The following is a 15,707-nucleotide window of genomic DNA, read 5'->3' on the forward strand; positions in this document are numbered from 1 at the left end:
TTTCCCACTATTAACAACTGCTATCTGCTCTGCTTCCTCTTGGCTCGTGCTCGTTCTTGGAGCTTATGTTCATTAAATGAAGTCATTTGACAGTGGCCTGGGAGTTAATGGAGTACTGGAAACTATAGAGAACAAATTTCTTCCCGTTCATCCAATAATACCATTATTAATGTGGGCTTATAAGCTAAGTAGGTACAAACCCAACAATTTTCCCATTGTTCCAACTTTATATAGAACAGTATAGCACAGGAACAGGCCCTTCAGCCCACAGAATCTATTCTAACCATGCCAGATTAAACTGCCTGTACACAATACCTGTCCCTCCATTCCCGGCATGGTCATGTGCCTAAGTACCTCTTAATACCACCATTGTGGCTGCTTCCACCACCACCACCTTTGGCAGCCTGTTCCAGGCATCCTTCCCCATTCTGTGTAAAAAACAAACAAACAAAATCAGCTCTGCACATCTCTTACCAACCTTCTTCCTCTCACCATACATTCTCCTGCTGTCCTCCTAATCATCCACGGCAGAGGAGAAGGGTGAACTGGCATTTGAATATCCACATGTAATTGGTTGATAGTTATCCTTCTGTCCGGAAAATCTTACCGCGGTGTATGAGATTAAAGGAGCTTTTAGTGTGTTACTGCTGTTGTCTCAAGACATTAAGGAAGTAATGACTAAAATATGACAGAGGTCTTTCTGCCTCGTTTCCTAACCAGAATGTAGAGAAACAACTGATGAATTAACCCCAGCTTGACTGGTAACACTGTGTTGAATTAGAGCTCCCTGTGCCTTGATTTGGTATTCTCCAGGTATTGTGAGGTTGATTCGATCGGTACACCCGGTGATGTTCTCTGTCTGTGGGCTCTGCAAGTAGATCCAGTCTTTTTTTGTCTGTGTCACCATGGATCTAGTAGTTTGCTTTGTCTGTGTGTCTTCAAATGAATCCAGTGTACCTGTGTTTTCTGTATTCTAGCCTACAACAGATCCAGTGGTATGATTTAACAGTGGCTATAGATCCCAGTGGCATGTTTTGTCTCTGTGATCCTCTGAAACTGTATCCATTAGAAATGCGGAGCACACTTGATCGCTTCCGGTATTAGTTCCTTGGCTCACTGGGAAGGATACTCATGTTAAGCAAAAGTGAGGACTCAGCTCTCTTCTTTCAGAAACCCTACACCGAGGAGGAACTCAACTCCAAGCTGACTCGGAGGGTCCAAAAGGCAGCCCGGAGACAGGCCAAGCAGGAAGAGTTGAAGAGGCTACACAGAGCGCAGGTTTGTAACTGATGGGTTGCCACATCCGATTAGTATGACCAAAGTAGAAGAAACATTTTTGCATCAAGCAAAGCCAATAACCTTACATGAGTGGACAGAGCCAGAATCCATTCCTTCATGCCATTCTAGTGTTCATGTAAAAGATTCCATTGCAGACCAGCCAACACCTTCCTCTATCTTGTTTCTCTGTTATCCACACAAAACACCTCAAGTGCCTGAAGTACAAACTTCATGTACCACTTTCTCCGTGGATATGGGGTTCTGAGGAGGAGGGGGACGGTGAGGACTCAAACGTTAACTAGTTCAGTGGCACACTGGCCGGCAGGAGAATTGAGTTCCATGATACACAGTCCCGAGGTGGTAGAGGAATGAACGGTACATTGCCTTGAGGTGGCATCTATGGTGGTACCTTGAGATGGTAGCAGGTTCTATTGTTCACTGGCTTAATGGGCAGTAGGTACTGTGATTGGTTTCAATTTATGTGCTATTTATTTATTTGTTATTTATTTAGATATACAGTGTGGGATAGGCCCTTCTGGTCCTTTGAGCCACACCGCCCAACAACCTCAACAACCCCTATGTAACCCTAACCTAGTCAGGGACATTTCACAAGGACCAGTTCACCTACCAGTTACGTCTTTGGATTGTAGGAGGAAACTGGAGGACCCAGAGAAAAGCCAAACATTCCATGGGAAGGACGCTCCTTACAGAGGGTGCCAGGATTGAACTCAAAACTCAGAGTCCCAAGCTGTAATAGCCTCGCACTAACCACTGTGCTACCATGGTTCTCTTATAAACTAAAACATTATAAAATACGCAGCCTGAGAGGGGAATGGGCTGTGTGCTCCACAGCCCTAAGGGAGCAGTGAACACTTGAAAATCAGCAGGAGTAGGTCACCATTCCATATGATCACAACTGACCTATCCTATCTTCAGCTCGTCAGTACCAGATCTCCATAATCTTCAATTCCTCGACCTTTCAAAAACATTTATCTGTCTCCACTTTAAATATATCTAGTGATCTGGCCACCACCACCGTCGGAGACAGAGAATCGCACATATTTGCTGCTTTTTTTGAAGGGCTGCAATTAGCTTGAGAAGTCATTCATTGGTGACGCAGCACAAGGTTTAAAAAGAACCTGGGTGTTTTCAGCTGTTTTTTGGCAAACTGCAATCAGTGCGAGGCCAATAAAATGAAAGGACATGTAAGCGGAGCAGCTGTTGTGCAAGTGGGCAGTATTAGAGTGGCAAACAAGAGAAAGTCTACAGGTGCTGGAAATCCGAGCACCACTCACAAAATGCCAGAGGAATTCAGCAGGCCAGGCAGCATCTACAGAAAAGAGTGCAGTCAACATTTCGGGCCAAAATGTCAACTGTACTCTTTTCCATAGATGCTGCCTGGCCTGCTGAGTTCCTCCGGCATTTTGTGAGTGTTAGAATGGTCCAGTTTAAGTGAGAGCAGGCTTGGGCAAGTTCAGACTGGGGTTCTAAGTAAGGTTCTACTATTTTTTTTTGTGTTAGTACATAGCGCGTGTGCTGAGAATGGGTCCGGAGGGAGTGGTATGTTCTTTGTGTGAGATGTATGAACTCTGGGAGACCTCCAGTCTTCTTGATAACCACATCTTCACGAAGTGTGTTGAGCTGCAGCTCCACAGAGACTATTGTTAAGGAACTAGAGCTATACCTTGATGACCTTCAGCGTATTTGAATAAATAAGGAACCAATAGATAGGAACCACAGGGAGGTAGTCACCCCTAAGTTGCAAGAGGCAGGTACTTGGGTGATTATCTAGAGAGGAGAAGAGAATAGGTAGCCAGTGCAGAGTACCCCTGTGGCAGTTCCCCTCAATAATAAGTATACCGCTTTGGGTATTGATGGGGGAAACAACCTAATGGGGAAGCCGCATTGACCGGGTCTCTGGCACTGAGTCTGCCTCTGTGGCTCGGAAGGGAAGTGGGGAGAAGAGGAGTGCAGTAGTGATGGGGGTTTCCATAGACAGAGGAGCAGAAAGTAATTCTGTGGATGTCAAAGAAACACCCGGATGGTATGTTGCCTCCCAGGTGGCAGGGTCAGGGATGTTTTGCATAGAGTCCATGGTGGTCTAAACGGAGAGGGTAAAGACACGGATGTCACGGTACATGTTGGTACCAATGATATTGACGGGAAAAGGGAGGAGTTCCTAAAAGAGAATATAAGGAGTTAGGCAGATAGCTGAAAAACAGGACCTCCAGGGTACTAATCTCTGGATTGCTGCCTGCGCCACATGCCAGCGAGGGTAAGAAGAGGATGATTTAGTAGATGAATGCGTGTCTGAGGAATTGGTGCAGGACAAAGTTTCAGATTTCTGGATCATTCAGGTCTCTTCTGGAGAAGATATGACCTACAAAAAGGATGGGTTACACCTGAACCCAAGGGGGCCAATATCCTACTGGAACCGGAGTGATAAGGCTGAGAACGGGGCAAAATTGCAGTTAGTGGGATGAATTAAAGTGTAACGGGGGGCCAAAATCAAAAAGGGTGATGAATACAGGACTGGAGGTGTCATATTTTAATGCAAGCAGTATGTGGAATAAGGTAGATGATCTTGTAGCACAATTAGGGATTGGAAAGTAATATGTTGTGAGCATCTCTTGAGTCATAGCTGAAAGAAAATCATAGTTGTGAGCTTAACACATTACACGTTGTATCAAAAGGGCAGGCAGGTAGGCAGGCGTGATGTGGTGACTCTGTTGGTAAAAAATGAAATCAAATCCTTAGAAAGAGGTGACACAGGATCAGAAGTTGTAGAATCGTTGTGGGTAGAGTTAAGACCTGTAAGGATAAAAAGACACTGATGGGATTTATATACATGCCTCTGAACAGCGTCCAGAATGTGGGCTACAAATTACATTGAGAGATAGAAAAGGCATGTAAAAAGAGCAATGTTGCAATAATCATGGGGGTTTTCAATATGAAGGTAGATGGGGAAAATTGGGTTAATGCTAGATCCCAAGAGAGAGAATTTGAAAAATACCTATGAAATAGCTTTTTAAGAGCAGATTGTGGTTGAGCCCACTAGGGAAACAGCAATTCTAGAATAATATCACTCCACTTTTTAAGAAGAGAGGGAGGCAGAAAAAAGGACATTATAGACCAGTTAGTCTGACTTCAGTGGTTGAGAAGATGCCGGAGTCTGTTATTAAGGATGAGGTTTCGGAGTACTTGGAGGCACATAATAAAGTCAGTATGGATTTCTAAAAGAGAAGTGTCGCTTGACAAACGTGTTGAAATTCTTTGAGGAAATAACATAGGATAGACGAAGGAGAGTCAGTGGATGTTGTTTGTTTAGATTTTCAGAAGGCCTTTGACAAGGTGCTGCACATGAGGCTGCTTAACAAGATAAGAGACCATGGTATTACAGGAAAGGTACTAGCACGGATAGAAGATTGGCTGACTGGCAGGAGGCAAAGAATGGGAATAAAGGGAGCTATTCTGTGTGGCTGCTGGTGACTAGTGGTGTTCCACTGGAATCACTGTTGGGACTGCTTCTTTTCACATTATTTGTCAGTGATTTAGATGAAGCCTTTGTGGCCAAGTACAGAAGGACTTGGAGAGAAGGGGCTGGGAAATGGCAGATGGAATATAGTGCAAGGAAGTGCATGGTCATGCACTTTGGCAGAAGGAATGAAGACTTAGGTTATTTTCTAAATGGGGAGAAGATTCAAAAATCAGAGGTACAAAGGGACTTGGGAGTCTTCGTGCAGCATGCTCAAAAGGTTAGTTTGCAGATTGAGTTGGTGATAAGGAAGGCAAATGCAATGTTAGCATTCATTTCAAGAGGACTAGAATACAAAAGCAACGATGTAATGCTGAGTTTTATAAGGCACTGGTGAGACCACACGGAGTATTATGAGCAGTTTCTATCCTTTTATTTAAGAAAAGGTATGCTGGCATTGGGCAGGGTCCAGATGAGGTTCGCAAGAATTATCCCAGGAATGAAAGGGTTAACGTATGAGGAGTGTTTGGCTCTGAGCCTGTACTCGTTGGAGTTCAGAAGAACGAGGGCAAATCTCCTTGAAAGCTATCGAATATTGAAACTAAATAGGGTGGATGTGGAGAGCATGTTTCCTATAGTGAGGGAGGCTAGTACCAGAGATCATAGGCTCAGAATCGAGGGACATCCATTTAGAACAGAGATGAAGAGACGTTTCCTTAGCCAGAGGGTGGTGAATCTGTGGAATTCAATGCCATAGACAGCTGTGCAGGCCAAGTCATTGGGTATATATAAGGCAGAGGTTGATATGTTCTTGATTAATTAGGGCATCAAGGATTATGGGGAGAAAGTAGGAAATGGGGTTGAGAGGAATAATAAATCAGCCATGATGGAGTGGCAGAGTACTCAAAGGGCCGAATGCCCTAATTCTGCTCCTACGTCTTATGGTCTCTAACACACCTCAACTTCAAAAAGCCGGCTCTTGTATTGTGATGATGTCACCTTAATCATGGCCCTCCTGCTGGTGAAATCATTTATTTTATCAAACTTCCCTTTGGATCTTATAAGTTTGAATAAAGTCACTGCTGATTCTTCTAAACTCCAAGAAATACAGACTCAAGCTGTCTAGCCCGTCTTGAAATGTCAACCCTCTCATCCTAGGAATTAGACTGGCAAATTTCCTTTGGACTGCTAACCTTTCGTTGTGAAGGGGTCCAGAACAATACACGTTATTTCAGGTGGCCGAACCAATTGTAACAATGCTTCCCTATTCTTATAAGCCAGTTTGCCTGCTAACATTCTGTGCTTTATGCATTAGCACTCTGATCTCCCTGAACTTCTCTCCCTTGCGCTCTCCCTTTGTTCAGATGATCCGCCTTTCAGTTCCTCTTACTAAAGTGCAGGATCTCATACTTCTTCACTTTGAAACTCCACTTAACCAGATTTTTTCCAAATCACTCAATCCCTTTATATCATGTTGCAGAATCACAATGTCCTCACCACAACACTGAGCTTCCACTTTGATCTGTATCATCTGCAAACTAGGAAACCTTGTATATCATTCACTCCTTCCTCCAGATCAAAGTAATCAAATAAGGGGCAAGAGCTGATCTTCGGGGATCTTTACTGGTTACATCCTAGCAGCCTAATTTCTCTATGTGACAGTCAGGTTTCAATCCATGTTAACACACTTTCTCCAATCTTTGGGCTTTTATTTATTTTTTTGTTTGTTGACATACAGCACGGAATAGGCTCCCTACCAGCCCTTCCAGCCATTTCGCCCAGCAATCTTCCAATTTAATCCTAGCCTAGTCACAGGGCAATTTACAATGACCAATTAACCTACTAACCCGTACATCGTTGGTCTGTGGGAGGAAACCCACGTGGTCACAGGGAGGAGTACAAATTCCTTTCAGGCAGCATCAGGAATTGAACCCAGATCACCTGTACTGTAAAGCATTGTGCTAACCACTATGTTACCATGCCGCTCATGATGTGCCATTTTGTCAAACGCCCTTTGGAAACGCAAATACACACATCTACAAGATTCCTGTCATTTTCCGATCACTTTATACTCTCCCTGAATTGCAGCAGAATCGTCATACATGATTTACCTTCCATGAAACTATTTTGACCAGGTTTAATTATATTAACCTTTCCTAAATGATTAGTTATTTCCACTTTGATTACTGACTCACATATCTTGCCAACTAACTGAAGTTAGTTTAACACCTACTGTTAGCAAGATGTTCCAGTTTCCCATCTTCTGTCAGAATAAAAACCAGGTTTATTGTCAGTGACATATGTCATGAAATTTGTTGTTTGGCCGCAGTAGTACACTGCAAATATAAAATATACCATAAATTACAATAAGAAATATATATTTTGAAAATTAAAAAAGTTATGCAAAAAGAGTGAGGTCATGTTCAGCAGTTCATTGTCCATGCAGAAATCTAAAATGTGTTTCTCTAATACCTTATCCCTTGTGCTTTGAAATTTTACAAATTCCTCCTGTTATTTGAAATTAGTCCGTTACCATACTGATATTTGCACTGTTTTCCATGATGAAAACTGATACAATATTCCTTTAACATATCTACCATTTCTTTTGTTTCCTGTTATTAACTCAGCAGCTTCATCCTCTCATCATGCTGCACTGAGCCAACTACTTCCTATTTATGTATCATTGAAATTCCTATTGTTTGTTTTCCATATTTCTCTTAAAATCAACATTCCCCCTTCTTACGGGCTTTTTAGTCTTTTGTGGTTGAATGCTAAATACTTTCCAGTTGCATGGCCTCTCCCCCTCCTTCTCCCCCTCCTTCTCCCCCTCCTTCTCCCCCTCCTTCTCCCCCTCCTTCTCCCCCTCCTTCTCCCCCTCCTTCTCCCCCTCCTTCTCCCCCTCCTTCTCCCCCTCCTTCTCCCCCTCCTTCTCCCCCTCCTTCTCCCCCTCCTTCTCCCCCTCCTTCTCCCCCTCCTTGTCCCCCTCCTTCTCCCCCTTCCCCTTCCCTCTTTCCTTCCTCTCGCTCTCTCACTCACTCACTCACTCCCCTCTCTCTAACCATACACAATACTCCAGATGTGGTGTTATATAACTGCACTATGACTTCTGTACTCCTGCACACCAGTCCTCCCTGGGGATGTATCAGGATCTAAAGTGAACCAGTCCAAGGTGTGACAGGTTTTCGGGTAGCCTGCCTTGAGTGTTAAAGCCAGTGGTTTGATCCTCTGAATAGGTAGCAGTTTCTACTGTACACTCACGGGGTGTTTTGGATTATGTACACTGCGATGTCCAGATAATAATTGTTAAGGCACCTGCCTGTGAGGAGCAGACATTTCCCTATTCCACTGTCTTAGCTCCTGCAGAGCTAATGTGTTCCACGAGTTATCTGTGCCATCGTACAGCTATGGTGGATATATAGCACACTGACCGGCAGTTGGATGGGACTTTGTACCGAAGGGTATCAGTTCTAATGACCAATGTTCAGCTGGGTAATGAGTTCTAATGGCCACTGGCAGGGAGTGTCTCTACAGTTCACTGCCAGAGGGGATGATGGTTCAGTGCTAGAATGGGTAATGAGCTCCAATGTTCACTGCTGGAGGTGGGTAAGAGGTCCTGAGGCCCCAAGTCATATGGGGGGTGACCACTGCTCAAACAAGACAGCGGGTTCTATTGTTCAATGCCAGAGGAGGTAACAGGGTCGTGGGTTCACTGTCAGAGGGTAATGGATTTCATGGTCGCTGCCAAAATGCATAATGAGCTCTTCTGTTTGATTTTATAGGCAACAACCACTTCTGTGTTTCATTGCCAGAGCGCATGATAGGTTTTAATGTTCACTGCCAGAGGACATTACACATTCCATTTTTCACTGTCAGAGGGGGTAATGGATTCTCCAGCATACTGCCAGTGAGGGTAATGGATTCTGCAGCTCACTGCCAGAGGGGATTGTGGATTTTATAGCCTACTGCCAATGAGGGTTATGAATTCTGTAGCTCACTGCCAAAGAGGATTATGAATTCTACATCTCACTGCCCGAGGGGGTGATGGACTCTACATCTCACGGCCAGAAGGGTAATGGGTTCTACAGCTCACTGCCAGCTGGGTGATGGATTCTACGTCTCATTGCTGTTGTGGTAGAGGTGGTAACAGATTGGCTGTGGTTCTGCCTTCAGGCACCATTGACTCTTGTGCCCAGCTTTCTGTTCTTATGGGGAATGGGGATTCACTGCATTACCAGTGAAAGAGCTAAATAAACTCCTTTCCTCTGACAGATCATTCAACGACAGCTCGAGCAGGTGGAGGAGAAGCAAAGGCAGCTGGAGGAGAGAGGAGTGGCTGTGGAGAAAGCTCTCCGTGGAGAAGCAGGTACCTCCACCCTGTGTTTATCACCGCCAGTACTGCTGGAGTACAGCACCATCCAGTAGTAGTTTCTCTTTAGGCCCAGTAATGCTGGCATCTGAGGACAGGATGTTGAGGTTGGCCCCTTTCCACCAGTCATTGACTGAACAGCTATATACAGGATGTCCAATCCTATTGCTTCATCTGTTCCCAGCCAGGGTCAGCCCTTTGCTCCCTGGGCTCACTTGTTCCTTCCAGTGCCAATAAGGAGTCGTGGGCAAGGTAAGCTGGAAGCTCCTTCCCTCTCTCTCCTTGCTGAGATCGAATGCTAAAGGTTGGTCCCTCTTATGAATCCTCCTTCCTCAGCACTTCTTCCCGCACTCAGAACGACCTTGATGTTCCGAGATCACTGTGGGATTAACCACAATCTTTTCGAGATCACTCTGGGATTAACCACGATCTTGCCGAGATCACTCTGGGATTAACCACAAACTTTCCGAGATCATTCTGGGATTAACCACAATCTTTCCGAGATCACTCTGGGATTAACCGCGATCTTTCCTAGTTCACTCTGGAATTAACCATGATCTTTCCTAGATCACTGGTTAACCACAATCTTTCCCAGATCACTTACAATGGAATTAACCGTAGTCCTTTCCAGAACTGGTCTCTCTGGAACTAATCACAGTTTTTTTCCAAATCATTCATTCTGGGATTAATCTCAAAATGCCTGAAAATCATTCTTCTCCATCAGATTTAATAATCCCGTTAAACTCGGTCACTACACTCTGAATCAAATACAGACGTTTCTAGCTTCACTTGCTCACTCAGTGAAATCAAATATAAACCCTTGTACCATCAGCTTCTTCCTGGGTGAGCATCAATTGCTGACCAGGATGACCTCTACACTCCACCGATCACCTACAGGTCTGCCCATGGTCATTTGCTCTTTCTAGGGGAGTGTGAAAGGTCATCCAGTGTCCTGCCAGAGACCTTTGTACTTCCTCCAGGGGTCAGTCACCGTGCTTCTGAGGTCATTCTCACCTACTGTGGGCTGACCTGCAGTTAACGGTTTCCTTGCCCCAGCTCTCATTCTCTCCCTTAGTCTGAACAACAGACGTGGCAAAGGTGAGCTATTCCACTGTACATTCCTCCCCTCACTCACCATTCTAGCACTATAATTTCATTGCTGGATCTGATTCCTAGAACTCCTCATCAGTGTGGTTCCATTGCCCTCTCAGAGTAAATAATGATGGGGACTGAATGCTATTCTCACCATCTCCTTTTTCCTCCCAAAGGATTAATACAAACTCTGTCCCATTGCCTAGGATCCTGTCCACATATGGTTCTGGAGTCCTTACCTCAGCAGCTTGGAGTCTGTCACCAGCCATGCTTCAGAACTCCTAAACACACAGAACCAATGGGTCCTGTGCCGTTGATAACCTAGATCCCAGCACGATGACTTACCGAGCAGCTGGTGTCTGATAACCCTCAACCTGAGCTGTATCTCACCTACACGTGGAGGGGGGAGGGGAACAGCAACATTTAACTGCTGTGTTTTAGTTTTGTTGTTTGCCATTTTACAAAATTTTTAATTGGTGCCGTTTTGCTCATCATCAGACTGGTATTCCCACTGAGTTTAGGACAACCTGGTGAATGGCCCCCTCCCACCGAGCTCTCCTATCGCCCTCTACAGCTACTGCACTGGCTCCTCTAACCCTTCCCTCCACCCTAAAATAAGCTCGGACTCATCAACAGCCCATTAGATTTGCTGGATGTTAAAAGGCATCTCTCCAGCTGGTTTTGTCTATTACTGCTATCTCTCGTCCTGTCCTGAGCCAGCTCTCTCTGAAATTACCTCAGCAGTGAGCATTGGGTTTCTGATAATCAATCGGTTTCTGGTTGGGCCTGTCCTACTTTGTCAGACTCGATTACTGTCTCCATGGCTGCACAGTTCCTGTCTAATAAAACTGCTCAAGAGGTTAGCCATTTCTCACTCAGAAGTCGATGGGTGAACGGGTATTCGGCAAGCAATTGACAGCCTGGGGGTTTACCCCAGTGAAACTACTACTCAAAGTAAGCCTGCAAATGAACACACCAGAAATCCAAGGATGGCAACACAGTTTTACCACGGGATGACAGAGCACTGAGTCTGGATGGTGTCACCCCACGCGGTCAGACCTGCTGGTGCTCCATCGCTCCTGCTGAAAGCTTGGGTTCTGGCTTACCTCTCGAGCAGCTCCTGTGTGTGTGTGGGGGTGTGTGTATGCATGTTTTGTACTGCGTGTTGCCTGGCATTGTACAGTAACTCTTTCTAATCTTATTATAGACTATTGGGGAGAGTCTAGTTACAGTGAAATCCTCGACTTGCATCTGGGTGGTACGTATGGCTGTCGCTCTGTTTCCCCACTCTTGCTAACCTTCACCTTCCTCTCTAACGGCTTTCTCTTCACTTGCATCTTTGACTGCACCCTCTTTTAAGCTGGGTGAGGTTAGAGTATCTGCCTCCTTGCCCTGGATATTGCACAGGCTCATGTATATCGGTGAGCATTCTCGGACAGACAGAGGGGGAATTGGTCAAATTGGAACCGGTGATTAAAAATTATTCAACATGTAATCAAGCAGCAAATGGTAGGAAGAGCTTTGGTTTGAATCCAGTTCCATGCTGATAAATAATAGTTGTGGATAAGTTCCTGTTCCTGTCTTTGGGGGCTGGGGCTGGACTGGGGAGGAATGAAGGAGAATGTGGATAGCAGAGGAAAAAAGAGGAGTGGGGAGTGAAGACACACCATGAAGGGCGAGCAGTGACAAATGGGAGAGGGGGAAATGACAGAATGTTAACTGGCAAGATAGATGTGAAGCCTAACAGTAATGAGGAAGTAATAAGTCCATGGGGCAGAGTCCAGTCCCAGGGACAACTGCCCCCACAACTGTTCACTTCTGCAGAGCACGAAGCAAGCGAGTGAGTTGTTGGGTAGAGGAGTTTAATGCAGCGATGGAAACTAACAAACAGTAATGTGGCTGGAGTGCACGTCCTCTGTCACATGCAAGCTTCAGGTTGCTTTCCCTCTCCTCGACGTCCACCGTTCTGTGGACCGATGGGGGAGAGTGTTCCCCCCTGGGTGTCTAACCTGATACAAGGCCACCAGACTGTGGCTCAGAGGTGCAGGGAAGGAGAAGGGTCAAAGGAGCCATTGTGCTCGGAAGTTCTCTTCTAGGGGGAGCAGATGGGCACTGCTGCAGTCAAAGGTGAGCTTTCATGTGATACCAGGTTGAAATATTTCATTGAGTGGCTGAAGAAGCTTCGGGAAGGATAGCTAAACAAGCAGAAATTCTGGTCCATTTTGGTACGATTGTCATGAGTAATGACAGAGACAATGCCCTGAAGACTCGTTTTAAAGAGATAGGAAAGGGCTTAAGAATCAGGGCCTGAAAGGTAGTAAATTTCATAAGTTCCAGATTCCTAAACGCAAGTGATTCTGCAGATGCTGGAAATACAGAGTAACAGAAACAAAATGCTGGAGGAGCTCCACAAGTCAGGCAGCATCAACCTAGAGGAATAAAGAGCTGACGTTTTGGGGTGAGACCCTTCACCAGGACTGGAAAGGAAAGGGAAGAAGCCAGAATAAGAAGGTGGGAGGACAGGAAGGAGTACAAGCTGACAGGTGATAGGTAAGACGAGCTGAGGGGGAGCTGGGTGGGTCGGGGAGAAGGATGAAGTGAAAAGATGGGAGGTGATAGGTGGCGAAGGTAAAGAGCTAAAGAAGATGGAATCTGTTAGGTGAGGATAGTGGATGATGGAAGAAGGAGAAAGAGGAGAGGTATCAGAGGGTGGTGACCAGCAGGTGAGAAGAGAAAGAGTAAAAAAGGGAGCCAGAATGGGAAATGGAAAAAGGGCGGGGGGGGTGAGTAATTACAGAAAGTTAGAGAAATCATTACAGATTGAAGCTTCAGTTCCCTGTGTCGCACTGAATAGGAGGACAGTGCAACTGAATGCGAAGCTATGGGTTCCTGGAATGTTGGGGCCAGTCCTGGGGAGAATGGGGCCTTACGGTACAGGCAGTTTATGCCTTAACCAGGCCTGGAAGGTTAAAGTAACTTTGCAGAGTGCTAGGAAACTAAGGGAAAAAATCTAGAAGGGAAAAGACAGTGTAAAAGGAAGAAACAGTGAGAGAGTTTGGAGAGCAGTGAAAGCGGGGTGAGAAAAACAAAATAAAAAGGCAAAATCTCAGCAATATTCAGCAGGTTGGCAGCACCTGTGCAGACAGAAAGTTAATGCTTTAGGTCAAAGACTCCTAAATTCTGATAGAGACAGATCCTGCCTGACCTTCCATTTCTGAGATTTGTGTTTTTAGTTCATATTTCTGGCATCTGCTGGTTTTTGCTTCAGTTTTTGAGACAGAAGGAGAGGAATCTGGATGTGCTAAACACACGAGGGCCTCAATCCAGCAGCGCGGAGCTCTGTACAATGGGGGAATCAGACTGTGCTGTGTGCTGAGAGGCTCCTCTCAATACCCTTGTACACACAGCTGCAGGGTCTCGGGCATGCGTACAGGCACAGATACCCTTGCCCACTGCCTCCTCCTTGCTTACCTTCCCCTTGACCTTTCGTTCCCTGAATCTCTGCCTGTTGAATGTCCTCCTGTCCATGGCTGCTCCCAATCCCCTGTAGAACAGCTTTCCATGCTATCTGGATAGGCCCGATCTCTGTTCCCACCATCCAGACCCTGTTCCCCACTCTGCTCCTGACCCCACTTCCACTGCTAGTGTTGTGTAGTCATGTAGTGCCTTTCACCAAGAGCTGGCAGCAGAGGTGAGAGGCAGGGGATACAATGGGAAGGGCTTAAAGAACACAACAGTGGGTTGCACGTTTTGGAGGACCAAACCAGAGAGGAGTGGCTTTCATCACAAAAGGTGAGCTGGTCTAACATCTCAGTCATTCATGACCATGCAACTCATTCTGGCAAAGAATCAACGCACTGGTCTCATCAGTACAGTCGTCCCTAACCCAGGAGGCTGCAGATGTGGCCAACACGGACTTCTAGACAATGCTCTGTGTCCCAGAGTGTAATGAACTGATCCCAATGGTGATTACAGAGGGAAGAGTTGCGTCTCACCAGATGGGAGGTATGACCAGTCTTGACATGACTGGCACTGTTTTGTCAGAGGCACATGCACAAGACCCCATTGTTATATACCCCGACCCCACTGCGCTACACCAGCCCCCCATCCAACACCGGCACCTTAAGATCATAAGCCATTCAGCCCATCAAGTATGCTCTGCCATTCGACCATGGGTGCACGCACAAAATGATGGAAGAGCTCAGCAATTCGGGTAATATCTATGGAAATGAAAAAACAGTTGACATTTCCAGCCAACACCCTTCTTCAGAACTGGAAAAGAAGGGGAAAGACACCAGAATAAAAAGGTTGGGGTGGAGGGAGGAGACTAGTTCAAAGGTGATAGGTGAGTGAGAAAGGTACAGGGTTGGCAAGAAGGAATTTTAGTAGGAGAGCACAGTGAACCATGGGAGAAAAGAAAGAAGGAAAGGCGTCTTGGTAGGCAGATGAAGAGGAGGTTGCTGCGTAGATCAGAGCGCATGTGATATGCAGAGAGGCTGGACAGACTTGGGTTATTTTCTCTAAAGCAGCAGAGACAGAGAGGGAACCTGAAAGAAGTTTGTAAGATTATGAGGGGCATAGATAGATTAGACAGCCACTATCTTTTTCCCGGAGTCGCAATGTCAAAAATTAGAGGGTATGCTTTTAACGTGAGAGGGGGTAAGTTCAAAGGAGATGTGTGGGTAATTTTTTTTGACACAGAAAGTGATGGGTGCTGGGAATACACTGCTATGGCAGTGGAGGCAAATAGCATAAAGGCATTTCAGAGGATGGGCATATGTACTGTATGTGCAGAGAACAGGGTAAAAGTTAAAATACATTGACTGGTGTAGGCAGTACGGACTAGTTAAGAAGGCTTTTAATTAACATTGCTTTGTAAGTGACAGTAGCCCCACCTCTCAGACTGCCCACTCACCTGCACTGTCAGGTGCCTCTTACCCAATGGCGATGGTATCTCCTCTTGCACCTTAGAATGCACTGGGGTATAGAAGGTCAGAGTTCCAAACGATGCACTAAGGAGATAATTTTTATAATTAGTATGGAGCAAGCCAAGCTGATGGGGTGGGAGGTTGCTATGCTGGATTTACATCACTGGAATGAACAGTGAACTTAATTCAGTTAGACTTGGCATAGTTATGGAAAAGGACAGAGAGAAATATGTAAAGCTTCTAATTGTGGGCATGCACAATTTTAGTAAATTGAGAGTGACAGTGCATTATTAACTGTTTTTCAAAGGTAAATCAGTCACAGAAGCCACTTAACAAAATGGTTCAAGGAATTCAGGGCTTTAGCATTTGTGAAGTGGGCAAATCAACAGAGCCTGATGAACTACAGCCCAGGCTATTTAAAGAACTATGGGAGAAAATGCAGAGATTCTAATCACCATTTTTTGATTTTTCCCGACTACCAAGGATTGGAAGACTGGTAAAGTTGTACCATTGTTTTAAAAAAATGAGAGAAAGGATAACACAGTTAATTCTTGGGTGTATTATTAGA

At 45.4% G+C, this 15,707-nt stretch overlaps 1 protein-coding gene across 1 annotated transcript in view; it reads left to right on the plus strand.

Moving 5' to 3' along the window:
* LOC134351732 (protein-methionine sulfoxide oxidase mical3a-like) overlaps positions 1-15,707 on the plus strand; it is a 298,787-nt gene that overhangs the window by 261,920 nt on the left and 21,160 nt on the right. Inside the window, exons 38-40 of the mRNA XM_063058319.1 lie at positions 1,171-1,278; positions 9,023-9,116; positions 11,419-11,469. Of these exons, the coding sequence (XP_062914389.1) occupies positions 1,171-1,278; positions 9,023-9,116; positions 11,419-11,469 (253 nt within the window). The remainder of the gene's footprint in view (positions 1-1,170; positions 1,279-9,022; positions 9,117-11,418; positions 11,470-15,707) is intronic.

This window comes from Mobula hypostoma, chromosome 9 (genome assembly GCF_963921235.1).
Source record: "Mobula hypostoma chromosome 9, sMobHyp1.1, whole genome shotgun sequence".
Taxonomy (NCBI): domain Eukaryota; kingdom Metazoa; phylum Chordata; class Chondrichthyes; order Myliobatiformes; family Myliobatidae; genus Mobula; species Mobula hypostoma.